Here is a 27,783-nt window from a genome sequence, read left to right on the forward strand (position 1 = left end):
CGGACAAGACGGGTAGGGGAGGACGCGTATATACACACACGATCACACGCAGAGCTTTGAAATCGTTCAGTATATTAAGTGCTTTTCTTTCTGGACATAGAAAATAGTACAAAGCCCCAGGGGACAGGCTCCCGGCAAGTACACCAAATGTACAAACCCAGCAACGGGGAAGGAAGAGGGGGAAGGCCAGGCCTGGCCAGTTGTGCACATCAGTAGCATTGCATAGAACAGGGGCAGGGAGGCAGGCGGGCAAGCCAGCTGGCGGGGTGGAGAGCTAAGCTTCGGGAAGGGAACGGTCCTCCTCGGGTGGCTCGCGGCTACCTCGCCTCCTGCCGGGAACGGCCGAGGCCCCGGCCTCCGTGAACGGCCGCCGGCTCACGCCCCGCCTCCTCCCGGGATCGGCTGGAGGCCGGCCCGCTCGCCACGGCCCGATGCCCTCCCCCGCCCCCCACACCCGTCGGCCACGGGGGCGGCCTGGGATCATCCGCCCTCTCCGGTCTGACCCAGTGACCCGGTGACTGCTCCGGAGAACTGCCACGGGGCGGGAACCGAGGAGCGGCCATCCCCCCCCTCGAGGAAGAGGGTGGGTTCAGAAGGCGGCGGTGGGGTGAGGGGGGAAGGGGACGTTACTCTCCCACGGAGCGGAGGAGCGGGAGGGACCCCGGGCCAGACTAAGTGCGAAAGCTGCATAGAAAGAGCCCCCGCTTCCTCCCAAAGGCGATGAAGGGGCGAGGAGAGCGCGACATCGATGGCGGGCGACGGTCGGGAGGGCGGGGGACAGGAGATAGAGGAGAGGGGGCAGGATGACACTGAGATGGGAGGGAGGACCAAGAGACGGGATTGAGAGATGGGAGGAAGGACCAAGAGATGGGATTGAGCTTTCTCTCTCTCTCTCCTCCCTCTCCGTCCCCAAAGCAACGGCCTCTGGCTAGCAGAGAAAAAGTGCTGGTATCCTGACTTGCGGAGTGAGGTTGTGGGGGCGGGTGGGAGGGGGAGCAGAAGCACAGACCCCTGGAGAGGCGAGGGGGCATAAAAGCAATTTTAAAAAAACGAAAGACAAAAAAACAACCCAATAAATAGTTCCGCTGCCACAATTAAAAACTGGGCCCTCTGGGGTGGCAGAAGTTGGGATCTGCCCGTGGGGAAGGCTTGGGAGCGGGAAGAGGCCGTCTCCCTTTCCCTGTCCCCACGCACCCGCCACCCCCTTAAATAATAACTCTGCAACTAGTTTCAAACCATAAAAATAAACTTTGAACCCGTGTAACGAAATCGGTTTCCGCGACAAGTGCAATTGGGGACGCCGCCCGGGGCCCGGAGAGAGGGAGGGAGGGACCACAAGGGACCCTCCCTCGGCCCTGCCCCCCGCCCGCTCCCAGAGGGGAAGGCAGCGGTGCTGAGCGGGGGGCGGAGGGGAGGGGGTCTCGGGAGAGGACGGGGGGAGAGGACCGCAGGCTGGCGGCGGAGGGACGGAGGGAGGGGGGGAGGGAAGCAGCCTCAGCCATCCTCATCCCCTGTACCTGCCCCCTCCGTGTCCCCTAGGGAGTCCTGTCCAGACCCTTCCTCCGGCCCCTCGACCACTTCCTCTACCTCGTCTTCGTTGTTCTCTTCGCTACCTGCAGAAGACACACACACGAGTCACCGCTGGCCAGCGGACAGGGCAGGCCGACTCCCGCTTCTCCCAGTCCAGAGTCACACGGGTCCCTTCTTCTTCCCCTCAGCCTCCCCGCCGGCCCGGTCCGGCCCGACCTCCCCCCGGGCCCCGCCGACTCTCCCGGCTCTGCCCTCGGGCACATCCGATCCCCGGGAGGAAGCGGCTACAAGGGAGCGAGCGGAGGCCGGGGTGGGTTTCAGGCCGTCCTTCCAGGGCCCGGAGCTCACCGTCAGCACCGTCCTCCTCATCCATGATCTCGTGGATCTCCTCCTCTTCCAGCACCTCCTCACAGTCGTCATCCACGATCACCACGCAGTCGTCCCCGTTCTCGGTCTCGCTGCGGGAAGAGGAACGATGGGCGCCCTTCTCCGCCGCCGCCCTCCACTTGCCTCCCTCTTCTCTCCATCTTCCCCTCCTGCTGCGCCCGTGCCCACGAGGAGGGCCCTAAAAGTCGAGGTGCCCAGGCCGAAGGACAGACGCGTCCGGTCGCCCCGGCCGCCGGGCCCGCCCCCACCACGGCCCCCGCGGCTGCCAAGGCGACCCGCAGCCGGTGCCCAGGTGCCCTCGCTCCCTCCGGCAGCTCTCACCTGTCGTCCTCTCCGTTCTCCCCGCTGTCGCCTTCCCCCATCAAGTAGTACTGCAGCGGGTTGGGCCACAGGTCCTCCTTAATGATCTGAACAAGGCAAGCAGAGCGTGAGCGCGTCTCCCTCCCCAACCGGGCCGCCCCATCCCGTTAAACACGGCCGAGAAGGGATGGAGGCCCGTCCGCCCTTCTCTTGACTTTTTTTGCTTCCTCTGGCCGGCGGGGGAGGGACTGGGCCGGGGTCAGCGCTACCGCTCCAAAGGGAAGGGGACCCCTGCCTGCCTCATAATCAGGACAGGTTTCCCGGAGGAGGTGGCCACGGAAAATGGCAAGGAGGAGGGACCTCCCCAACGCACACATCGCTAAGTACGCGTCAGGACGCAAACACGGGCATTGACTGCATCTCACAGCGGTCGCGCAGAGTGGCCGAGCGCTCTTTTAATCAGCCCTCTCCTATTTGACCTTGACTTTAAGTTCCTTGAGGTCCAGAGTGAGGACTTCTCCACACTACCCGGAGCGCCTGGGACGGGGCCACACGACACCCGGGTCTGGAGGGCGGAAAGGATATCGAGGACGACGACGAGGTGGGGCAGAAGGGAGACTCCGGAAGCCTGTCGGTACCAGAGCTCCAAAGGGGAGGATGGTAGGGCTGAGCCATGGGAGTGGTGAGAGTGTCAGGTAAGCGCTTAGTACAGTGCTCTGCATATAGTAAGCCCTCAATAAATACTGAATGAAGGTAGGGGGAGAGAGAGAGACACAGAGAGAGACCGACCCAGATGGAGAAGAGACAGTGTGACGGCGCCCACACACGCCCAGAAGGAAGCGAGGCCGGGGCCGGGCGGCAGACCAACCTCTGCGATGCGGTCGGCAGCCGGGAACGTGTGGTCCGAGAACCAGCTGAAGAAGCTGCGCCCCAGTTCCAGGGTTTTGCGGCCTTGGGAGCGGGGATCCTGGCCCCGGAGCCACCGGATCGGGGTCGAGTGCGACACCAGTCGACCTGTTCGGGGGCGAGGCGGGAGGAAGCCCCAGGAGGGCTCACACCACCACCCGGGGCCGGCCTCACGCCTCTTAGCTCCGGCCGGGAGCCGTCGGAACCCAAGCCGGGCGGGACGGCTGCGGCCTCGGCCCTCTGCTGCCCCGGGGAGCCCCTGCCCCCCCACCCGGCTTCCTTACCGGAGGAGCCACACTGATATTCCTTAACGATGACCTCATTCTGGAAGTAGGGGTTTCCCCGGAAGTAAAACTTGATCTTGCAGCCGGACTTCACGTGGGTAAAATCTTCCACCTGTCGGGAGGCGGCAGACCGATGAGCTAAGCAACGTCACCCTCCCTCCGGACCAGCAGGGCGAGAGAACGGGGGGAGTCCGCAGCCGGACAGTTCCCCATCCTCTCACCCCTAAGTTGCCTGGTTCGGGGAAGGGCCGGGAGGGGTCCTCGAGGACCCACACCCCGGAAAGGGAGTTCGAGGACTATGCTCGGCAATTTTCCTTTAGGAAGCAGGAGGCCACCTGGTCCCCCGGAAGGGATGGAGATGGAAGGAGGAGGCGGGGAGGGGATGCCAGGCATTCTGGGACCTCACCTGCAGGTTAGTCATGTAGCTCAGGGTGTCCTCGTCCCGGTCATTGATCATGGCCGAGAGCTGGGGGTGATTCAGAAACTGAGAGGCCGCGGTTAAAGAACGTGGATAGCAGAGAGGGGGCCTGCCAGGGAGAGGCTGGGGGTGGGAGCGCACGGTGGAGCCCGGTGGGGCCGGGGCCGGGGGGGTGTCCATCACAACACAGGGGCTGACTAGGATCATCCGCAAGCCCGCCTCTCCACAAGTGGGGAGATGGCTCATCCCCTCGCCTCACGCCAAGGGGAAGCCCCCCTGCTTCTGTTCCTCCTCTAGAGTTAGCAATCGTGCTTACTGAGAGCCTACTGTGCGCGGGTCACTGTACTAAGCACATCGGAGACCTGGGTCACTTTCAACTGAGTAAATTTGAGGTGAGACCCTGCGGGGAACCAGCGGGCGCCCCGACGCCACTTCGAGGCTCCTACCCTGGGAGCTCAGCCCCGGCCGGAGCCAAGGGGCAGGCGAGATGGCCCTAAACCGCTCTCCCGTCAACCGGCTTCAGGGTCTTCCCAGGGGCAGCTAACTGCAGCTGGCCAAACTCAGAGTCAGGACCACCGGCTGCCCGCTGAGCCCAAGACCACCGTGAGGGGACCATCCCCCCTTCCAGCTTCACCGCCTGGTGTGGCGGGGCAGAGGGAGGGAACGAAGAGAAGAGGGCCAAGATTTTCCGGCGTCAGGGTTTGTTACGACGCTTGGCAAGAGCCAAGCAGCTCCTTGAAAAGGTGACCGCCCCCGAGAGGGGGCTTCCCCAGGGCTGGTACTGCCAAGTCGGGGAAGGAGGAAGGAAGGAGTTTTTTAAACCCACCTGGGCCTCAAGGGAGAAAGGCCCACTGTCACAGCCATGAAGAAATAACCTCTCACCCGGGCCACCGTGGGCAACCCAAGGGCTGGGCCTGTCTAATTTCGATAAGCTTCTAACGACGATAAGTGCCACGAAAGCACACCCAAGGTTTATTTTCTTTCCCCACCGACCAAGAGGACGGTGGGAGGTCTGGGAGGCTACCACCGCCGGCCCTGTTCAACCGCCCTCGGATGCGGCAGAGCTCGGCGTCACGGCCCCCCTCCCGCCCTCGAGTTGGGCATCCCTAAAGGGAGGTTGAGGCCCCGGGGACCGACGGTCAGGACCTGCCCCCCACGACCTGATCGCCGACTGGTCACCCAGGCTCCCTGGCCTAGCTCACACTTCAGTCCGGTGGGAAGAGTCGGGAGGCGGTGTGGCCTAGTGGAAAGAGCTGGGGCCCGGGAGACCGAGGAACCAGGTTCTAACTCCAGCTCCCCCACGTGTGTGTCTGCCGCGGGACCTTGGGCAAGTCACTTCACTCCTCCGTGCCTCCGCTCCCTCATCTGTAAAACGGGGACTCAGCCTCGGGGGGCGGCCCCACGCGTGGGCCGCGGACCGTGGACCGCGTCCGACCCGACCGGTTCGTATCCACCCCGGCGCCTGGCACATCGCCCGGCGGGCGCTTAACCAACTCCACGGGGAGACGGCACCACGGCGAGACCCGAGTCCGGGTCCCGCCCGCCTCCGTCCTCTCCCGGCCTCGGTTTCCCCTGATGGCAGAGGGGCGGGACGGTTCCGGCTGCCGGTGCGTTCGGTCACGACGATCCCGACCGCCGGAGGGGCAGGAGGAGGACGGGCGTCCCGGGCGAGCTCGAGGCGTCGGGCCCCGACCTTTGAAAGGATACGGCGTTGACCCAGAAGCCGGGGATGTTATGGATGATGAGGTTCCTGCGCTCCAAGTGAGGTTTCCTCATCTGTCCGAATTTCCTCTTGAGCTGGAGGAAGGCCCTTCCGGCCTGTTGGTTGACGGCCTCCAGCTCCAGCTGCACGGCCTCCAGGGCCTCCAGGTAGCGGTCCAACTTCAGGGGTGGCGCGCCGGCCTCGTCCTCCTCCATCTCCTCGTCCTCCTCCTCGTCCTCTTCATCTTCTTCGCACTCCACCACCGAGACGATGGCGCACTCTTCGGCGGCCTCCTCCTTTCCCGAAGGCTTGGAGGCTTGGAGGCGGTCCCCGTCGTCGGCCCCCCGCCCCTTCCCGCCCCCGGCATCGCCCCCCGCCCTCCCGTCTCCATCCCCCCGGCCCGGTCCGCCCCGCCTCCTCAGGTCTGGAGGGGAGCCGGGGTCCCCCTTCTCTCCCGGGGCCACCCGGGGGGCGTCTCTGCGGCTCTCCACCGTCCCCTCGGGGGCCGACGCGCCCCGCGGCGGGCGGCTGTCGGTTTCCAGGCCCCCCGCCGGGGCCGGCGGCTCCCGCCGGGCGGCGATGTCCGTTTCCAGGCCGCCCGCCCGCCCCCGGGGGGCGGCCGTTTCCAGGCCCCCCGCGGCAGCCGCGGGCGCCCGACCCTCGACGGGCCCCGCGCGCCCTCCCGGGGCCAGGGGGGGGCGCGGCGGTTTCGAGGCCCCCCGCCTCGGCCCCCCCGCCCATGTCGGCCAGCGCCTGCGCGGCCTCCGTTTCCTTCTGGAGCCTCCCGCGCTGGGAGTGCCGTCGCCGCCGCTCGTCCGGGGCGGCCTCCCCTTCGTCGTCGTCGTCGTCGTCGTCGTCCTCGGGCTGGGCGCGAAGGAGGCGGCGGACTTTGGGCGGAGGGGACGGGCCCCCCCCGTCCCGGCCGCTCATGGTGGTAGCGCCCGGCGGAGGCGGCCGACCCGCAGCCTCCGGAGAGGCCCTCACGCCGGGGACCAGCGCGCGCGCCGACCCGGGGCCGGTCACGAGACAACCCTGCCCCTCCCCCCCTCCCCCCCCACAACAACCGCCGCGATTCAAACTTGGCCCCAAACAAACCGCCGCCGCCTGCGCCGCGCAGCGCGCGACACCCGCCAACCACCAACTTCTCAGCGCGCGAGCGGGAGCCCGGCTCGCTGATTGGCTGCGAGGGGAGGGGGGAGAGCGGAGGGGAGGGGGGGGGAGAGGAGGAAGGCTCGCGCGCCCGCGCCGCGCGACGCCAACGGCCAACTTCTCCGCGCGCCAGCGGGCCCGGCCTCCTGCGTGTCCATTGGCTCCGCCGCGCAGCCAATTGCGGGGCGCCGCGCCCCACGTTGGGTACCGTTTGGCTTCCTCCCTGCCGATTGGCTCGGGGCCGGTCAGCCCTGCTCGGGGCGCGTCCAATGGGGGCGTTCAGGCGAAGGGGGGAGAAAAAAAGGCCCACGCGCAGGCGCAGTAGGGAATTGTGAGAGCTTTTTTTTTTTTTTTTTTTTGGTTGGCCTTTTTTTCCCCCTTCTTCTCCAGTCCCCGTGGGGACAGGGAGCGGCCTCTCTCATTCCCGGGTGGAGAGTTTGGAGCAATATTTAATAATGTTGGTATTTGCTAAGCGCTTACTATGTGCAGAGCACTGTTCTAAGCACTGGGGGAGATACAGGGTCATCAGGTGGTCCCACGTGAGGGTCACAGTCTTCATCCCCATTATGCAGAGGAGGTCACCGAGGCCTAGAGAAGTGACTTGCCCACAGTCTCACAGCTGACAAGCGGCAGAGTGGGGATTCGAACCCATGACCTCTGACTCCCAAACCCGGGCTCTTTCCCCTGAGCCACGCTGCTTATCCGTAATATTTAATAATGTTGGTATTTGTTAAGCGCTTACTATGTGCAGAGCACTGTTCTAAGCGCTGGGGGAGATACAGGGTCATCAGGTGGTCCCACGTGAGGTTCACAGTCTTCATCCCCGTTTTGCAGAGGAGGTCACTGAGGCTCAGAGAAGTGAAGTGACTTGCCCACAGTCCCACAGCTGACAAGTGGCAGGGTGGGGATTTGAACCCATGACCTCTGACTCCCAAGCCCGGGCTCTTTCCCCTGAGCCACGCTGCTTATCCGTAATATTTAATAATGATGGTATTTTTTAAGCACTTACTATGTGCAGAGAACTGTTCTAAGCGCTGGGGTAGATACAGGGTCATCAGGTTGCCCCACGTGAGGCTCACAGTCTTCATCCCCATTTTGCAGAGGAGGTCACTGAGGCCCAGAGAAGTGAAGTGACTTGCCCACAGTCCCACAGCTGACAAGTGGCAGAGTGGGGTTCGAACCCATGACCTCTGATTCCCAAGCCCGGGCTCTTTCCCCTGAGCCACGCTGCTTCTTTGTAATATTTGCAGCTCCAGATTTTTTTTCTTCCTCCTGGGGCTGGGGGAGGTCTATTACTCTATCTACTGATAGTGCCCCGCGAAAAGAGTTAAGTCGGTTTTGCAAATCCTGGGAACGGCCGCTGCAAATGAAAATGCAAAGGAGCAAAGGTTAGGAATCCAAGCAGGCAGCTCGGTGCGCGCTGCAAACTGCTGTTGCCTCGTTGCAAAAAAAAAAAAGAGAGGTGGAATTCGCAGTGTGGAACGATTTAAGTGGCAAAACGTCGCTGTGGCTCAATGAAGCTGCGTTTGAAGCCCGTCGGAGGAAGTCGGTTTTTTAATGGGGGTCCGCAGTCGTTGGCTTGGGCTCAAGAACTCCCCGGGCAGGGCTTGTGTCGGGAAAAACTGAGAGCCCAGGGAACCTTTCCCTCGGGATGGAGGACAAAGGGCAGGGAAGGGAGACGGTGGGAGCCGCCGAGCATCGAGGCAAGGAACCTGGCGGGAAACGAGAAAATCAGTGTGACCTAGGAGAATGGGCACAGGAGACCCGACTTCTAATCCTGCCACTTGCCTGCTGCGTAACAATGGCCAACCCCCTCGACCTCTGTGCCGCAGCTTCCTCATCTTTAAAAAGTGAAATTCAGTACTTAATAATAATAGCACTGGTATTTGTTAAGCGCTTACTGTGTGCCGAGCACTGTTCTAAGCGCTGGGGTAGATACAGAGTCATCAGGTTGTCCCACGTGAGGCTCACAGTCTTCATCCCCATTTTACAGATGAGGTAACTGAGGCACTGAGAAGTGACTTGCCCAAAGTCACGCAGCTAACAGGTGGCGGAGCCGGGATTAGAACCCACGACCTCTGACTCCTAAACCTGTGCTCTTTCCACTGAGCCACGCTGCTTCACGCTGTTCTGTCTCCTATTTAGATGGTGAGCCCCGTGTGGGATAGAGGCTGATCTGATTGTATTGTATCCACCCCAGTGCCTGGCACGGCGCTTGACGTATAGTTAAGCACGTAACCAACGCCATGATTATTACTACCAGAGAGTGAACTTCTGGGGGCTTGGCTTGGGAGTCAGCCCTCCTACATTTTCTTAGCCTCCTGGGAGTTGTGCCTGAATCCACGGGGAGAGTGAAGGCTTTGGGAAAAGGGAGCCCGGCTCAGCCGTGGGGTCAGGTGGTGTGGAGATAGGAGCCAGGAGACCTGGCTCACAGTCCCTCTGCCCACTGTCCTCCATTGCAGAAGGGCCTGAGAAGCTTAATGTGTGATACGTGTGTCTCTCCACTCCCTGCTTTCAGGCATGACCTCGTCCTTCTCGACAATGGGAGGATATATATATATATATATATGTATATACATATATATACATCATATCCCACTGTGCTTTCTGCTCTGAGTTGACATCACCCGGATGTTATTTCCCACAGAGGTGGCAAGGAACGGGAATGCCCAGGCGTGATAGACCGAAAACTTGTATCATATTGGCACCAAAGATTGTGGGCCAGGACGGGTGGAACTCTCCCCAGCTTTCTGGCCTTCTCAAGCAACCCCATCTCCCCCTTCCTGGCGGGTAGGGCTAGAAGGGGGTCCCCTCAAGTGTCAGGAGCAAGCCCCTCAAAACCGCCTCCGGGACAACTGGCCTACGGCTCTGTAAAAAAACCCAAGTCTCTAAAGGGGCCACCTGTGTCCCCTACCTTCGGGTGGCTTTTAAAGAAGCAGCGTGGCTCAGTGGAAAGAGCCCGGGGTGGGAGTCGGAGGTCATGGGTTTGAATCCCTTCGCCACTTGTCAGCTGTGTGACTGTGGGCAAGTCACTTCACTTCTCTGTGCCTCAGTTACCTCATCTGTCAAATGGGGATTAAAACTGTGAGCCCCACGTGGGACAACCTGATCATCCTGTATCTACCCCAGTGCTTAGAACAGTACTCTGCACATAGTAAGCGCTTAACAAACACCAACGCATACCAACATTATTATTTTAAGGTGCCGCTTGGGCTTGGGGGTCACTTGGACTCCTGGGATGGTCTCAGGCTACTTACTCCCTGCTGTGGTTCTCCAGGGAAGAGCCTATTCCACCAGCACTAAGGCGGGCTTACTGTGTGCAGAGCACTCTACTAAGTGCTTGGGAGAGTAAAGTATAACAATAAGCAAACACATTCCACAAGAAGCTACCGCAAGCCCTGCCAGTTGTCCTGGAGGCGGTTTTGAGGGGCTTGCTCTTGACAGTCGAGAGGACCCTCTTCTAGCCCTACCCACCAGGAAGGTGATGGGGTTGCTTGAGAAGGCCCGAAGCTTAGTAGGCTGGGGCGAGTTCCACGCCTTCCGAGGGGAAAGAGGCAACCTGGGCAGAGGTCCAGTGGACCCGGAGACGCTGCCCCCCACCCCTCAGAGAACAAGCAACCGAGGATGAGTGTATACAAGAAGCAGCGTGGCCTAGTGGAAAGAGCCCGGGCTTGGGAGTCAGAGGTCATGGGTTCTAATCCCGGCTCCGCCACTTATCAGCTGTGTGACTTTGGGCAAGTCACTCAAGCGCTTAGTACAGTGCTCTGCACACAGTAAGCACTCAATAAATACGATTGAATGAATGAACTTAACTTCTCTGGGCCTCAGTTGCCTCAGCTGTAAAATGGGGATTAAGACCGTGAGCCCCCACGTGGGACAACCTGATTACCTTGTATCTACCCCTGTGCTCAGAACAGTGCTTGGCACATAGTAAGCACTTAACAAATATCGTCATCATCATCATTATTATTGTATTAGCCCACCACCCAGCCCGATTCTCCATATCCTTCTCCTCAGCCCCTACTCAACTGCACAGACCCACCCGGTAGAAAGGCAAGCCAGGCTTTGGGGGCAGGGCAGGAGGAAGGGGTTGGAGAGAAGGGAAGATGTTGCAGGATGGAAGCCTCAGTTCGGTCTCGAGAAGTGAAGATTGAGCTCCCCACCCCCCCGCCCCCGGGAGCTGAGCCCAAAGCTGTTGGGTCTCCAGGGCGGCCCAGGAGATCACCTTGCAACTACTGGAGAGCGACAGGTGCCTCCTCCCTGCGATGCCAGTCCAACCCATTGGAGGCAGGAGCGGGGATGGAGGCCTCCCTTCTCTGTCAATCAATCAATCGAACGTCTTTATTGAGAGCCCACCGTGTGCAGAGCACTCTACTAGGCGCTCGGGAGAATTGGGCAAGTCACAACTCCTCTGTGCCTGTTACCTCATCTGTAAAATGGGGATTAAGACTGAGAGCCCCATGTGGGACAACCTGACTACCTTATATCAACCCCAGCACTTAGAACAGTGCTTTGCACATAGTAAGCGCATAACTAACACCATAATTATTAAAATAACAGAGTTGGTAGACACATTCCCTGCCCACAGCCAGCGGTCCTCATTCCCACCCGCCGGGTATCTGCCCCAGAAGACTTTTCCTCATTCACCTCCCGTTTCTCCACTGAGTATCTCCCTAACTGATACTTCATTCATTCATTCAGTCGTATTTACTGAGCGCATACTGTGGGCAGAGCACTGTACTAGGCGCTTGGAAAGTACAATTCAGCAACAAATGGAGATGACCCCTGCCCACTAGCACTTGCGCGTCGCCTGACCACCTGAGTCCTGCCCTCTCCCCGACGTCCTAGTGCTTATGTACAGATCTTTATACTGGGTTGCTTCCTCCTACCTGTAATTTATTTTAGGGTCTCATCTCCCCCTCTACATTGTAAGTTACTTGGGGGCAAGGACAACTGGTCTGTCGTCTCTTGTACTCTCTCCAAGAGCGCTTAGGACAGTGGTCTGCACACTGTAGGCACTCAATAAATCGTATTGATCGGATAAGGTATCAACCTAACTCCTAGCCTGGGCTTCTCAAGAAAGGTAGCCAATGAGCAATTTTTCTCTTTTCCTTCCCTTCCCCATGTCAGCCTAGTAAATGAGAAATTGGAAACCGAAATCCCAGTTAAAGGATTGGAGAGTTTCTCCAAGTGAATTCAATTCAGGTATACCCATGCAAGTACACTCTCTCCTCACTCATGTCCATCCCCTCCTCCCTATACACCTTTGTACATGCTTAGGTACTCCCCTACATATATGTAGATGCCCAGAAAGAAACACACCTAATGCTGTATTCGTTTCAGTTTTTCATTTTACAAAAACAATGGTTCATCCAGGCATTTAGAAAAAGAAACGGAGGAAAACACACCCCACGCCCCAGCCCAAGAGTCTTTGGGGAAAATGGTCTTCTAGGAGCGGGGAGGAGCGAACAGATAATCACCTTCCCAACTAACACCGCGGTCCAGTCATACTGGTGGGTGGGTGCGTGTGGCCAGAATCCTCAGTCCATCCTTCAGGAATCCATGTGTTACTCACAACGCCCCCCACACTCCCACCCTCTTCCTCACCCAACCCTCTGCCAAGTCCAACCGCAGGCACATCCTGGCATTTCCAGCTGTTGCCGTTTCTGGACTCATCCTGTTTTCCCTAGTCCTTTCCATGTCCCCTCTGACGGGTGATCAGGGAGAGGTGTCGGAGCAGATGGAAATTTTGAGTGGGGAGATATGAGCTTTACACTTTCCCTTCTCCTCATCTCTTTAACCTCATTTCCTTCTCTCTTTTATCCCTTCTCCCCTACCCCTTCCTTTTTCTCTCTGTTCCATGTTCAGGTCACAAATCATCATGAAGTGATCTCCTCTTCCATCCTACACCCACACTTCTGCTGGTGGTGGGATTTGTTACAGAGGAGAAGCAGCAGTATTCATCACTCCTTGGTATGGAAAGAGAAAAAGGGGACCAGTCTCTTCCTCACCTTGGAGGGTCCCGCTTGTAGTAAGAGTTTTCCCACACGGGACAGCAGCAGATTCTAGAATAAAATTGGCCCAAGGCCCAAGAAGGACTGGAAGTTCTGAGACCTCCATAGGAAATGTGATTTCAGGGGTTCTAACCAGAAAATCCCAACTCAGAGGCCTCCCTCAGTATAAAATAACTCTTCCCGGCCCCCTAAAAAGGAATTAGCCTCTGAGGCAGGGTCTCGAACACCCAACTGCCATCTCTGGGCATCTGGGAACGGTCACCCCGTCCTCCTGCCCTTGAACTGAAAGGCCGGGGTCCCCACGCTAAGCGTTTGAACTTTAGGTCTGAGAACACCCCACCATGCCCGACCCCGGAGTTAGCTACTTGGACAAGGTGGATGAAAAGTCGTAAGGCTCCGAAAGACTGCTGGAATAAGACCAGAAAGGGCCTGGTCACTCTGGGCCGCAGGAGGCCAAAGGAGGGAAGCAGCTAACTTTAAGGACATCCTCCGAATGAAGCAAAAGCACTTGGCTGAAATTCCCTGTCTCTGGAGGGCAGGCGTCACGTGGAAACCAGAGTGGGGGAAGTCCAATGGGATGGAAAGGAAGAAAATGGGAGGGGGAGAGACTGGGGGGCAGAAATACAGGCCAGCTGAGAGTGTGATGAGCTATTGAGTGGGGGGCAGTGTCCCGAGCGTTTCTTGCCACTAAGGATAATTTTTGAAATGGGTTTAATTTGTAGGAGAAGGGATTTAGATTAGACCCAAAGAAACTTTCTATTAGTTGTGGAATACTGAAGCCAGTTTGTGAAGGTTCTCCTCCCATTGAGATTTTAAGAGGACAGGTTCTGGTCTCTCTCAGTTTAGATAAAAAACTGCTTGAAGACAGGGATCGGAATAGAGGGCCCCTGGAATCTTGCGGGCTCTGTCTGGGTGGGTAGCCGAGAGGCACCGTAGTCTCAGAGCTGGAAATGTGCTGAGAAGAGGTGACGGCCACCCACCTCTCTAGCCCCTTCCACCTTCCCGGGCCTCTTGAGCAAACCCTGGTATTTGGTCAAGGTGAAGCAGACCCGATGGAAGTACTCTCTTAGGGTTGGGGAACACGGAGAGAAGGGATGTTCCCGCAGCTCCTGCTGTTCACCAAAGGATGAGTTCTCAATTGCCATCATCATGAACTCTAAGTCGGACCCCAAGGAGCAGCGGCATGTGGCCACGAACCTCAGTGGGATCTGTCAACCCCAACTCCCTCAGCTTGTCCCTTTCTCCCACAGCAGTCACCGCGGTCCCCAGGGCTCCGGGAGACTGATGGGATGCGACAGGGCTAAGGCTTGGCATTGGCGGAGGGGGGATGCAAGTGGAATGAAGGAAGAGAAGGCAGGGCAGAGTTCCTTCTTGAGGCAAGGAGCCTAACCCAGCCAGGTTCCAGCCACTCACTGGTGGTTAATCGTCCTGAAAAGAGAAATAATAACGATGGTATCTGTTAAGCGCTTACTCCGTGCCAGGCACTGTGCTAAGCGCTGGGGAGGATGCAGGCAAAGGGGGTTGGAAATTACAGAGGGATCCCGAGTCGGGCTCCAGGGATCCGGCACAGAGCCCGGCGGGTTTTCTACCGGCACGGAGCCGAAGACGCACCGAGGCACAGAACTCGCTCGCAACAGCTCCCGGCAAGGCCCAAGCGTCCAACTCACTGGCCAGTCCCGAGGACCAGGCTTACGTCGTTCCCCGGGGGCTTGGCAGGACAGACTTGGGAGGGGAACGGGGCTACCGGGTCCATCGCCCTCCCCCAAGCACAAGTTCAGTGCTCTGCACACGGTAAGCGCTCAACAGGGACCACCGATTGATCTCCCACTGAACCGTTCACCCCCAGTCCGGCGGGACGGCCCCGTCGGGCCCGTCCCCGACGACGGAGACCCGGGGAAGATCCGGACGTGAAGGGGTGGCGACCCAACCATCCCCAGAGGGGAGGCCGGCTCACCCTCACGACACCATTTTGAGATCACAAAGGGGGGCTCGGGCAGGGCTGTAATGGGGGGCCTGCGCAGGGGTCGCAGGCCCCACGACGGCAACCCAGCCTCACTCCTCTGCCCAAGGAGGGCAGCAAAAATCCCGGCCCGATCCTGGAGAGGAACCCTCAGCTCAATAAATTAAACGGTCGACGGTTGAAAAGGAGACTGGGGCGACGGTCCCCAAAAGATGGACTGGAGTAAGGAAAGGTCAGGTCCCCTCTGGTTCCTCTGAGCCCTGACTTTCCCTTCTAAACGGAGGCTACGGTAAGAGGGGGATATTTCCTTCCTGCCTCTGGTTGAGGCTGCCCAGGCCGGACTGTCCCACTGACTGAGGCCGTTCTCCCCTGAAGAGGAGCCCTCGCCACCCACTGAGAGGGGGCCCATCATGGTGGCGAGGACAGCGTTTTCTGGAAGCGGCTGGGGCCGCTCCTCACCTTCCCGGTCGCATCGTTAGACGATGACGTGACCCGCGGGGCCCCCCCCCATTGGCTGTTGCCAGGGAGATCGGGGCGGGGCTTAAAGGCGGCCGGGCCGCCGTCGCCGATAGGCTCCCGGCCCCGTCAATCACGGCCGGGCCGCCCAATGACGAGCGCCGGCACGCGGAGCCCCGCGCTGGTTTAAGGGCTCCCCCCCCCCCCCCACCGGTCGCTCGCCTCCATTTTGCCCCAATCCTGAGGAGAATCGGAGCCGCCCGCTTTTTCCTCGCCCCTCTGCTCTTTTAGGGGACGGAGAAGTGGGATTTGGGCCTCCTCCGCCTCCCCATCCTCGAGCCCGCGCCCCACCCGCCCTGCCAGTCCCGGCGTCGCCTCTCTGGCCTCTTCCCATTCCCACCACCTTAAGGCCCGCCTCTCTCCCGCCGTTGGGAGAGGGAGGGCCTTCCCCTCCTCGGCCGCTCACCCCCTTCTCTCCCGCCAATCGACGCACACTCGTCCCGGCCGGAAAATGGCTCCGCTTCCCCCTTCCCTCCACTCGGCTCCCACCTCCTGCGCTTCACCCCCTCCCGTGGGTGGGGCTGAGGGGAGCCCTACCCCGTCCACACAAGAAAACACAAAGCATCACAAAACCCGTCCTCGGGGTGGTCCCTATGGGTTGCCGAATTGTCCCCAGCGCTCGGTCCAGTGCTCCGCACAGAGTCAGCGCTCGATCGAGAGGGTTGAATGAATCCTAAAAGCTTGGGCGGCGTGGCCCGACTGGCTCCCCTTCCCTCCCCACCCCTGTCCCCCACACCCTGGCCGGGCACCCGGCCGCTGCCGTCGTCGAGGAGGGGCAGGGCGGCCAAAAAAGAGCGGCGGATATATTGTAGGTGACAGATTCTCTCCGAACACAACAGACGGAGAAATAAATAAATAGAGAGTTACCTAAATAAATAAATAAAAACCCTCCACGGTGGTTATAGAAAACCCGTTTTCGTGTTTGTTTTTTTTTAAAAAAAGGCGGAAGGACGGGGTGGGAGAGATTCCCTCAAACGCCCCGTCCGCCTCCTTCTCACCCCCGGACGGGGCGGAGAGCCGACGTGTGTGTGTTTGGCATCTGCAGGTCGTAGCAAGAGAAAAAAGGAGCCGGCGAGGCCTCGCTCCCGCCCCGGGACGTGGGCCGGGGCTGCCGGGCCCGTGGGACCGCCGTTCCTCAAGCAGGCCTCGCCCGGCCCCTTCCCCGCACACCCCTTCCCACCCCCGTCCCCATCCCCAACCCACCCTCTTCCCGCAAAGGCCCCCGTCCCTCCCCCCCACCCGCTCCCACCCCGCCATCCCCCTCTTCGGGTTTTCACATGACGCAGTAAGGTTCCCTGGGCACCTGGGCGCCCCCGGCCCCCCAGCAGGGGAGGTGAGTCCTCAAACACTTCTTCAGCTCTTTGTTCAGCAGGAAACACACCACGGGGTTGACCCCGGCCTGAGCAAAGCTCATCCACACGGCGGTGGACAGGTAGTGTTGAGGTACGCCACAAGCCTTGACGAAGACTCGCCAGTAGCAGGCCACGATGTAAGGCGACCAGAGGACCAAGAAGAGGAGGGTGATCATGTAGAACATGCGGCCGAGCCTCTTCTCGCTCTTGAACTCGTCCATGCCCAGCAGCCGCCGGTTCGTCGTGTGGGCGTTCTGCCGGATGCCCAGCAGGGTCGGGGGCATGGGGCCCCTCCCGAAGCCGGCGATCCAGTTGGCCGCCGCCTGCCCCGTGGCCCCCGGCCCGTGGAACGTCCAGTTCTGGCTGATGGCCGGCACCATCTGGACCGGCTTCATCTTGCGGTGCCGGTACTCGAAGAGGAGGAGCTTGACGTAGACGATGTGGGTGGCGGCGATGAGGACGGCCAGCATGAGCATGAAGCCCAGCGTGTCGTTGGCCTTGAAGTAGCGGTGCTCGAAGATGCACTGGTCCTCGTTGCTGATGAACTTGTAGGTGCCCACGTCGAAGACCGGGGGGAAGGCCATGGCCACCGACAGGGTCCACACCATGCAGATGATGGCCACGCACGTCCAGAAGGTCATCCGCTTGGAGTAGAAGCGGTGGTGGGCGATGGCCATGTAGCGGGTGACGCTGATGCAGAACAGCATGAAGGCCGCGTGGAAGCAGAACAGGACCGCCATGAAGGCCACGATCTTGCAGCTCAGGACGCTGTAGGTCCAGGCCGAGCCGTGGCGGATGGACACCAGGACGAAGGGGAAACAGACGGCCGAGCGGATGACGTCGGCCAGGCACAGGTCCAGCAGGAAATAGTACGGGGCCTTGTGCAGGGTCCTGTCCTTGAGGACCAGCAGCGAGAGCACCAGGTTCCCGGCGAGGCTGACGCAGATGATGAGGCCCAGCAGCACCAGCTTGATGTAGGTGGACACGGCGGCGGACTGGGAGAGGGAGCCGCTGACCTCCTCGGGGTCGCTGGCGTTGGCCATCTTCGGCGAACCGGAGGGGGAGGGCGGGGGGGAGGGGGAGGGAAAGGGGACAAGGGGTTAGCAGCGCTTCCGGATCCGATGGAGCTCCATCTCCCGGCCGGGGCCTCTGGACCTGAAGAGAGCAAAGGAAGACGGCGAGGGTCACGGGCGGGGAAGCGGGGAGACGGGGGGTGGCGGAGACGGGCAGGGGGAGGAAAGGGGAAGAAAGAAACCAAGGATTAATGCGTTTCACCTCCTGGGCGGTCCAAAGATGGAGAGCCTTGGGGTTCTTCCCTCTCTTCTTGCCCCAGCTCAACGGTGGTCTTCTCCGGCGGTCTTGGGCTGGTCGCTTAACTTAGTCGGGCCTGTCACCCAATCCATCCGTGGCCTTGGTTGACCGCTTACCCTGCCACAGCACCGTGCTGAGCACGTGGGAGAGTACAACAGAGTTGGCAGACAAGTTCTCTGCTCACAGTGAGCGTATGGTCTGCAGTCTAGAGGCCCAGCCTGACCCAAGGACCCAACGGGATCGGATCCCTCTCCCTCCTTCCGGGAGAGGCACTGGCAAGCAGATGGCCTCCGGGGCTCCAGCCGGGGCAGGAGAGGGAGGAGAGTTGGGCGGCTGTTCTCTCCCCATCCCCTAGAGAAACAACGTGGCCTAGCGGATAGAGCACGGGCCTGGGATTCGGAAGGACCCTGGGTTCTAACCAGTGGCATTTATTGAGTGCTCACCAGGGGCAGAGCACTGTACTAAGCGCTTGGGAGAGTACTTGCCACCAGGGAGGTACCGTCGCCATTCGTCTGCCGTTGGACCCCGGGCAAGTCACCTCACTTTCCCGTGTTCCCTCAGCTGTAAAATGGGGATTAAGACTGTGAGCCCCCACAGGGGCGGGGACTTGCAACCCGACTTGCTTGTGTCCACCCCAGGGCTTAGCTCAGTGCCCGGCACACAGTGAGTGCTTAACAAATACCACGATGATAGTAATAACGATAATCGTTATTATTGGTATTATCCCTTCCCTTCCTTCTCCATCACAGGGCCAACGATGGAACCCTCAGGAAATCCAGAGAAACTGCTGAGAACTGGCCGGTGGGGACGAAGAGATGACGAGAGCTTCCTTGACCTTTGGAAACCGCCCGTGATAGTAATTATTATTATGGTATTTGTTAAGTGCTTACTGTGTTGTCAAGCACTGCTCTAAGCGCTAGGGTAGATACCAGATAATCAGGTTGGACCCAGTCCGTGTGCCCCATGGGACTCACAGTCCAAGTAGGATCCGGGGGAAGGGCGGCGGGAGGTTCGGAAAGCTGCTGCGTTGGTGTTAGTCTGGGAACGGTCCACCTCCCTCACATTGGCCCCGGGTAGGATGACCCAGGGTGACAGGAGGATCCTCAAAAACAGCCCAGTGGGGCCAGGACATCCCTGCCCCTCTCGTCCATCAGTGGTATTTGTTGAGAGCTTACTAGTGGCAGAACACTGTACTAAGCGTTTGGGAGAGTACATGTCAACAGGGAGGTACCAGCCACAGAGGCACCAAGGCTTGATGGAAAGAGCTGGGAGTCAAGGTGAGTTTCTGGATTGGACTCTGATAAAGATGAACTCTCTGGGCCTTGACCCTCCTGCCTGTAAAATGGGGAAAATAATCCTCTGCCTGGGGAAGAGGAAAGAAATCAGAGAGAGGAAGCACATGGAGCTTTTCCTAAGGAAGGTGCTAGAGAGGCTCAAGTAGTTAGTATTTGGATTGAAAGGGCCCCTGTGAGCCAAAGCTTTCCTAGGTTCTCAGAAGCAGCATGGTCTAGTGGAAAGAGTCAGGGGACCTAAATTCTAATCCTGACTCTGCCAGTCAGAGGACCTGAGTTCTAATCCTGACTCTGCCCCTTGCCTGCTCTGTTACGTTAGGAAAGTCGCTTAACTTCTCAGCGTTAGGAAAGTCACTTAACTTCTCCGCATCTCCGCCCCCAATCTGTAAAATGGGGACTCAATACCCGTTCTCCATCTTATTTAGACCGTGAGCCTCACGTGGGATGGGGAGTCTGTCCGACCCGATTAATTTGTAACTATTCCAGCACTCAGTACAGTGTTTGACACATAGTGAGCTCTTAAAAAATAGCACAGTTACTACTACTATTAAGGCCCTGGGGGGCTTGATTACCATCCACCTGGCAGCCGGCTCCCCACTCCTGCTTTGGGATATTAGCTTCAGGGCCCTCAGACTCTAAAGGAACCATGCCCGAAAAGGGTAAACAGCCCCTCACCTACTTCCCCCAGGAAGGAAGCCATGTGGCCGAGCGGAAAGACCGCTGTGCTGGGAGTCAGAGGACTTGGGTTCTGATTTCGGCTGCCGCTTGTCTCGTCGTGTGACCTTAGGCAAGTCGCTTAACTTCTGGGTGCCTCATCTGTAAAATGGAGATTAAGACTGGGAGCCCCATGATGGGACATAGACTGAGTCCAACCTGATTAGCTTGTATCTACCCCAACGCTTAGTACAGTGCCTGGTACAGTGCCATTAAAAAAAAAAAGGATAAAGAACAGAAAGGGGCAGTCGCTGGTGGTCAGTGATTTGGGGTCTATTGCTGGTTTCTGACTCTGGAGCTTCCGGCACGGGCCGCCCACTTCCTTCCCCTTTGCCTCCAGCCATTCGAGGTTCCCCCAGACTGTCCAGGACGGAAACCACGAACTTCCAGGAGCACCACACGCTCCACTCTGAGGATCCCCTCAGAGCCATCATTGTCCCCTAACTCCCAAATACACTGGAAAGAGAAAAACTCAGAGCAAACTGTTGTCATTGTTCTATTTTCAATACGAAGCACACACATAGATGACACGCTAAGGAAAATGAGTTGCATGTGGAGCTCTACTTTGCATAGAAGCATCCAAACACCGACCCTTCTAATACACAGCACATGCCACTCCCACTCTATATCAAGGCCGCACCATAAAAGTACCCTGGAACTGAAATCAGAATTCCCAGGGGCACACAGAGGATCCCTAATTATTGCTGCCTAGCCTGTCCATGTACACTTTAATACAGACACTCAAAGACCCAAAAGGGGGGAAAAAAGGCACTTCGGAAAGGCCCACGACAGGGAAATCAGAACACCAACCTGTCTATAAATATAACCAAGATGTAAATATACATGGAGGCTCTTGCAGCGTACTAAATACCTATTTTTATTAACTCTAGTCACTGGTATATTGGTACGTACCTCCTCAAAAACATCTCATCCCCAATATGAGGACTAGGCCCTCATTCACAAAATTCAAATTCGTTTTCAAAGGCCAGAACTCAAAGCGGCAGCGAGCGTGCGTGAATGTCGAAAGGGGCTTAACGATTAAGCAAAAGTGAAATCCATTTTTCTGAAGAGGCCCTAGACTCAACCACAGCTTGCATTTGTTCAAATATATACCTCCGTTCATTTGAGCAGGAAGAATGAAACGAAACCTAACAGGCACGCGTGTAAAGCCCATGCTTCGTCTCTAATGAATATTCTATATGAAAACGCTGCACACAATGCATATGTTTGTTTCTTAAAATCCACACAAAGCTTAATTCAAGGCAAACCTTCACATCGTTCCCAAAATAGATGTGTTTATGAGAAGAAAAAAAAATGCCTCTAACAGCATAAACTCCTGGAAATAGGTACTCTTAACAGATGCAATATTTTGTAGTCAAGTTTAAAACCTACATTCTAAATTCAGAAACCTCTATTCAGGCCTCAAGCAACCCCCCACCCCACACCCCCCCCCCCCCAACACTCTCCACACTCAGAATTGAAAAGATGGAAAAAGCAACCATACTCTACCACCTAAATTAGACTAGAAATCCATTTGAATAATATGCCGTCCAGCAACCTGAAAATAGATCACTCTCTACCCTCAGTTAATCTCCTACACAGAAAGGATTATACACAAACTGCACAACTGTGCACCTGCACACAATGCCAACACAGCTCTGCACCTACACACATACTAGAGAGCTCTATGAGGGGCAGGTACAGGCAGAATTCATGCTTTCGGTTTCTCTGACGCGCCTATCCAGGTGAGCTCTCCAAAGTTTTGACCCAGTATATACAATACCAACAATAATCGTAATTGTGGTATCCGCCAAGTGCTTATAGGCAGTGCATTTACATATCAACCCTGGCAGATGCCAAGTCGGAGCCAGAGGGGCCATGTGCCTGCCTCATGTACATGCATCTGTTTAGATCCCAGGAGGAAGGGGCCTAGGACAGGATAGGCCCCTCAGTCAATCAATCAGTCGTATTTATTGAGCACTTACTGTGTGCAGAGCACTGTTCTAAGCACCCTCAAGGATGGGTGTGGAAGAACAATCTTTCCAGCTCCCCTCGAAACCCACTCTGTGATCTCCCCGCTCAGAAATGTCTGCATCTGAACACCCATACATCTGAAATGTGTGCACCCATAAAACAAAAACGAAACAAATCCTTGATCTCCCTGCACATTCACCCACCTCCAGAGACACAGTCCCACCTGGCCTTTCTCTTCGGGAACAATGCTACCCCACACATAAATGATAGTTCTGGACAGGCAGAGAGCCTGGGTGGTGAACACGAGAACGCAACACACACATACACACAACGGAGAGGTGGGGTCCAAGAAAAATCTTTCACACCAGATCCCACCCGAGCCACCTCTTCCCACCTTTCTGTCCCCCAGAGTTGGCTGGCAATGACATGGATGAGCCTCCACGGATCTTGTCATCAGTTGGTGGACAACGGGAGAGCTGAAGGCCTACACAAACGCTCTCCAGGGGAAAAGCCAAATTCATGAAAGCCAGGGAGGGGGTGGGAGGAGGAGGAGAGAGGGTGGGGAAGCACACGACCATCCTATCGGTATGCTCTCGGAAAATCTTCCTTTGATGGGAAAAGACGGAGCCACCCCTCCACCTGGGCCCCCCGAAAGAAGAGGTCTGACTTGATCTCATTTGCTGCGCTAGTGACTCTCCATATCCCTCTGCCTGGCAGACGAGCGGTATGCCAACGACGCCGGGATAATTCCCGCTCCGAAAATTCTACGGAGAGGAGAGGCCTAATTTAAAAGGGCCCCGCAGGCGGGAGGAGGAAATACCAGTCCCAGCTGACGGGGGGCAAGGGGAAGAGGAGGCTTGAGCCCGGCATCCTCCTGGGCATTGTGGTCAATTAGAGCAGCGGCTCGCTGATCTGAACGCGGGCATGTGCTCTGGGCAGAACAGACATATCTGTCGGGGCAGGGAAAAAGATGCTCTCCCCCGGTTCGGCCGATGCAACATGGGCCCGAGGGAGGTAGAGGTGAAGAGAATATCCTCACTCTTTGTTTCGGGGAAGATGGAGTGAAACCCCCAGTAACTGGTAGCCCCGAGCAATCATTGGCTATTTACATTTATTTCCCCGTGCCTCCCGCATTATTGTGAACTCCCAGAAAGAAGGCAAAAGAAAAAGGCAGAGGCTTTCTCCCATTTTAAAGACAAATCCAACCTCACGGTATAGGAAAGCCCCAAGGGCTGATCCCACTCAGAGCACAGAAGCCAGCCCAGCCGAAAGAGGTTTTTCCTGGGAGGGCCACCTTCACCGTCCCCCCTCTCCACTTTCTCCCCGAAGATGAAAACATTTACCTTTTTAAAAAAAAATGGGCACGAGGGGAAAACCTGAAAAGGGAAACCCAGCCAGATAAGGGTCCTACAGACTGCAAAAAGCAGAAAGGAGCCTAATTGAAAATCCACCCACCGGCAACATATATCTGTGAGTGAGTGAGTGTGTGTGTATATGTATGTGTGTCTACCAAAACACACTCAGACATATATATATATATATATATATATATAAATACCCCTATGGTATGAGGAAACTATATGGGATATACTTCTGTAGAGGTAAAGATTCCAGGGAGAAACAGCAAAGGTAAAAATAAAGGAAAGGCAGAGAGGCATATGCTACCACATGAAATAAACCCCTCTCCTTTCAAATCAACCCAAGGTAATTAAAAAAAAACAGCCATCGAAAACAGGTGGTAGTTATATTTAACATCTGTATGTCATTTAGCATGAGGGAGGAGAGAGAGAGAGAGAGAGCGGAGAGGAGAGAGAGATGAGGAGAGATGGAGAGACAGACAGTATGGAAGCAGTAAGGACATGAAATTTATAAAATAACTTCTGGCCACATTAGTCTCCTTACCTCTTCTCCTCTCTATTTGAAAAAATATATGTATAAAAATCCTCTTCCCCCTAGGAAAATTAAATCCTATCAAACATTGTGAGGGAAAAAAATCTTCCTCTTGTTGCCGTGGATACAGTCAGTCTTGCCTAATTTTCCAAGCATGAAAGAAAGACAAAAAATACATATACAGTAGAGCCGTGGGGTTCCTGGGGTCTTCATATGCATTTCATCCCCCGCCACACACAAATTCATCATGTTCCCCCGTTGAACGAAAAACACTTCACCAATCTGCCCGTTCTTCTGTGCTGGTCTGTTCCTTTCTTCTTTTGTCCTCAAAAGACATAGTCAATTCGTGTCCAATGGAAAGCAGAAAGCAGATCCGTGCCCTCATCATGATGAATACTACCATGGTTTGTTCACAGTTGTGACTAATCCTTAGAATAAAATCCACCTATTGCAATGGCACAAGAATAAATAAAAAAAAAAAAGAGAAAAGGAGAGAGGAGGGAGTGGGGGAGGGAAGAAAAACCCACCCGATCTATTTTGTTTTGGTTGTTGGACCCAGGTTGGCTTCTCTAGCTGCGTGGTTCACAAAGGGGATCTCATAGCTCCCGATGAAGTGAGATCCTAGCCCAGGTCTGTCTAAGGATTTCCTGGCACTTTCTCCCCCTCCGCTGCCAATAAAAATCCAGGTATCAGCCTCTTTGGAAATTCACAGGGAAAAGGATGTCAGAGCTCCCAGCCTAGTGATGGGAAAAAAAAAAATGAAACCCTTTCGCTCAGACTGACGGAAGGTCCTTCAAGATGAGGGAGGGGGGAAGAGGAAGAAGGGAAGGGACCCCAGGGGCTGTCCCAATCTGAAAGAAAAGAAAAAAATCAATGTGGGAGGGGGGAGGGGGAGGGAGGGAAGAGGGATGGGGAATGAAATGGCTGTTCTATATGGAGGACAATAGCGCCTGCTGGAGAAAGCTCGGCATTTTTCGGAGCCTTTCGGGAAGGGGTGAGGTGGGGAGGGCCGAGGGAGACAGCAGGTTCGGAAGCCTCTTTTGGCAGCAGAAGGAAAAGGAAAGGGAGGCAGGCGGATGGGCCAGGCCGGGCCAGGCCAGGGTGGGGTGGGGAGGGCACGGGGGGACAGGGAAGCCCAGCCTGAGGCCTGGGTCTACGGACGCTCCGTGGTTACAGACAATGAGGCCAGAGGGGCAAGAAATCCGCAAATGGTCTGACTGGGTGGACCCTGAGCCGCTTAGGGAAGAATCTCTGAGACAGAGGGTGGGGAAGGAATCTTAGAGAGACTAGCGAAGGCATAAGTAGACCTCCACGAACCCTGTAAAGGGGCAGGGAACGGGTGGCTCAGGAGAATAACAAGAAGAAGAAGAATTGCGGTATTTCTTTAGCACTTTCTATGTGCTGAGCGCTATGCTCGGGGTTGGGGTAGAGACAATACAACCTGATCAGGCACGGTCCCTGTCCCACGTGGGGCTCACGGTCTAAGGAAAGGACCGGGGGTCTGCTCCTCCCTGACCTTTTTGTCTCCTCAGGGCTTCCCCCTGCCAGATGAACACTGGAAAGAGTGAAGGATGACAGAGAGAACCTGCCCTGTGGTTACAGCCCCTCTAACCAGGAAGCCCTCAGCGAGGGAATCACGGGTCGCCAGGTGGCTCTGAAGTGACGGGGGCCAAGACTCCGGGCTGCCTGGCAAAGACTGACCAAATTCAAACCCACCCTTCTTTCCCCTGATGCTAGTTAATGGCATAAAGATCTCAGAATCGTTCACGTTGGCCAACAAGATGGCTGCTTCGCACCCATGGGCTGGTTTTGAGGCCAACTTCAGCAAGTCGTGGCCCGGAAGCCCCACCTGGGTGTGTATAATTCACCTGAGCTTCCATGGTCTCATCCCCAGATCTGGTAGTTAGTTTCCATATGGATGTCAGTTGGAATGAGCTTCTGCTGTCTAGACAATGGATGGCGGGAGGGTGGGGCTGGCCCGTGGGGAGAGATCTTCAGGCTCACTTCTCCTGCCCTGTTTATTTTATTTTTTTTAAGGTGCTCTAAGGCCAATCCTTGACACAGAGTAAGTAAATGTCATTACTGTTATCATATGGTCCTTGTTAAGTGCTTACTATGTGCCAGACACTGTACTAAGCCCTGAGGAAGATACAAGATAACCAGCTTGGACATAGTTCCTGTCCCCACAGGGGGTTCACAGCCTAAAATGGAGGGAAGAGGATTTAATCCCCACTTTACAGAGGAGGAAAGTGAGGCACAAAGGAGTTAAGAAGTAATAATAATCATTGTGGTATTTCTTAAATGCTTACTATGTGCCAGACACTGTACTAAGCGCCGGGATGGATACCGGCAAATCGGGTCAGACACAGACCCTGTTCCACCAGAGGCTCACAGTCTCTATCCTCATTTTACAAATGGAGATAACTGAGGCCCAGAGAAGTGAAGTGATTTACCCAAGGTCACAGAGAAGACAAATGGCGGATCTGAGATTAGGATCCATTTCCTATCTGACTCCCACGCCTGTGCTCTAGCCATTATGCCACTGCCCAAAATCCCACAGCAGACAAGTGGCAGAGTTGGGATTAGAACCCAGGTCCACTGACTCCCCAACCTGTGCTCTTTCCACTAGGCCACATAATAATAATTATGGTATTTGTTAAGTGCTTACTAGATGTTGAGCACTGTTCTAAGTGCTAGGGCAGATACAGGGTAATCAGATTGTCCCACACGGGGCTCACATTTTTTAATCCCCATTTTTACAGATGAGGGCACTGAAGCACAGAGAATAATAATGGTGGTATTTGTTAAGCGCTTACTATGTGCAAAGCACTGTTCTAACGCTGGGGGTATACAAGGTGATCAGGTCATCCCACGTGGGGCTCACAGTTTTAATCCCATTTTACAGATGAGGTCACTGAGGCACAGAGAAGTTAAGTGACTTGCCCAAAGTCACACAGCTGGCAAGCGGCGGAGCTGGGATTCGAACTCATGACATCTGACTCCCAAGCCCTGGCTCTTTCCACTGAGCCATGCTCTCTAAAGTTAAGTGACTTGCCCAAGGTCACACAGCAGACAAATGGAGGAGTCGGAATTAGAACCCACCACCTCTGACTCCCAAGCCCGGGCTCTTTCCACTGAGCCACACTGCTTCTCTAATCTGGAGGCCTTCCTTGCTGCTGCATCCCAGTATTTGGTGGGGACCCCAGAGCCAGGTGTGGGGGCTGTGGCCTCCCCAATACCACACTTTGGGGGCCAAATTCACCAGCCAAGATTACCAAGATCGACAGGTGCTGTAGCGAAGGACACGTTTCCTGGCTTTGGGGGTTCATATCTCCCCTGAATTCATATCTACCAATTTTTTGGTCTTTGCACCCTATGTTTCTTCCTAAAGATTAATACAGTGGACTAGGGAGTCCAATGATCATTTTTATGGTAATAATAATAATAATAATAATGATGGCATTTGTTAAGCACTTACTATGTGCAAAGCACTGTTCTAAGCACTGGGGGGATACAAGGTGATCAGGTTGTCCCACATGGGGCTCACAGTCTTCATCCCCATTTTACAGATGAGGTAACTGAGGCTCAGAGACGTTAAGTGACTTGCCCAAAGTCACACAGCTGACAAGTGGTGGAGCCGGGATTAGAACCCATGACCTCTGACTCCCAAGTCCATGGTCTTTCCCTGGAGCCACGCTGCTTCTCTATATGGTACTTGTTGAGCACTTCCTCTGTGTCCAGCTCTACACATTAAGTCCCGGGGTAGATACAAGTTGGACCCAGTCCCCGCCCCACAAAGAACTCACAGTCTAAGTAGGAGGGAGTAGGATTTAATCCCTGCTTTCCTGTTGAGGTAACCGAGGCACAGAGAAGTAAAGTGACTTGCCCAAGGTCACACAGCAGGCAAGTGGCAGAGCCGGGATTAGAACCCAGGTCTTCTGACTCTCAGGCCTGTGCTCTTTCCACCTGGCCACCCGGCTTCCTATACTCCTTTGCTTTCCATACTGGCCAGTCCATTTTTCAACTGGTCTGGCCAGTACCGTGACGGAGCCAGACACCTTCATGTCTGTTATTTTCATTTTTA

General features: G+C 56.3%; 2 protein-coding genes and 1 long non-coding RNA gene across 3 annotated transcripts; all 3 read right to left on the reverse strand.

Moving 5' to 3' along the window:
• Positions 1-53: 53 nt before the first annotated feature.
• TSPYL2 (TSPY like 2) lies at positions 54-8,924 on the reverse strand. Its single transcript, XM_029067914.2, has 9 exons — positions 8,916-8,924; positions 6,623-6,707; positions 5,533-6,452; positions 3,814-3,891; positions 3,408-3,519; positions 3,086-3,231; positions 2,239-2,324; positions 1,879-1,988; positions 54-1,613 (listed from the first exon to the last, which is right to left on the reverse strand). The coding sequence occupies exons 1-9, from the start codon at positions 8,922-8,924 to the stop codon at positions 1,495-1,497; spliced, it is 1,665 nt and encodes a 554-aa protein (XP_028923747.1). The 3' UTR covers positions 54-1,494.
• A 3,085-nt stretch (positions 8,925-12,009) lies between these two features.
• On the reverse strand, positions 12,010-15,275 carry LOC103170381. Its single transcript, XR_486134.3, has 2 exons — positions 14,302-15,275; positions 12,010-14,118 (listed from the first exon to the last, which is right to left on the reverse strand). It is a non-coding gene; the product is annotated as an uncharacterized LOC103170381 (long non-coding RNA).
• Positions 15,276-16,422: 1,147 nt separating this feature from the next.
• Positions 16,423-24,493, reverse strand: GPR173 (G protein-coupled receptor 173). Its single transcript, XM_029067153.2, has 2 exons — positions 23,712-24,493; positions 16,423-17,673 (listed from the first exon to the last, which is right to left on the reverse strand). The coding sequence occupies exon 2, from the start codon at positions 17,559-17,561 to the stop codon at positions 16,440-16,442; it is 1,122 nt and encodes a 373-aa protein (XP_028922986.1). The 5' UTR covers positions 17,562-17,673; positions 23,712-24,493; the 3' UTR covers positions 16,423-16,439.
• Between the last annotated feature and the right edge of the window lie 3,290 nt (positions 24,494-27,783).

Source organism: Ornithorhynchus anatinus, chromosome 6 (genome assembly GCF_004115215.2).
Source record: "Ornithorhynchus anatinus isolate Pmale09 chromosome 6, mOrnAna1.pri.v4, whole genome shotgun sequence".
In the NCBI taxonomy this organism is placed as follows: domain Eukaryota; kingdom Metazoa; phylum Chordata; class Mammalia; order Monotremata; family Ornithorhynchidae; genus Ornithorhynchus; species Ornithorhynchus anatinus.

Bases quoted from the DNA above. Each gene is read 5' to 3' on its own strand.
- TSPYL2 (XM_029067914.2), bottom strand. The intron at 2,325-3,085 runs GTTGGTCTGCCG...TGCCTTGTTCAG, and splicing joins CTGCCGACCGCATCGCAGAG to ATCATTAAGGAGGACCTGTG. The intron at 1,614-1,878 runs GTGAGCTCCGGG...TGTCTTCTGCAG, and splicing joins TGAGGAGGACGGTGCTGACG to GTAGCGAAGAGAACAACGAA.
- GPR173 (XM_029067153.2), bottom strand. From the start codon at position 17,561: ATGGCCAACGCCAGCGACCCCGAGGAGGTCAGCGGCTCCCTCTCCCAG.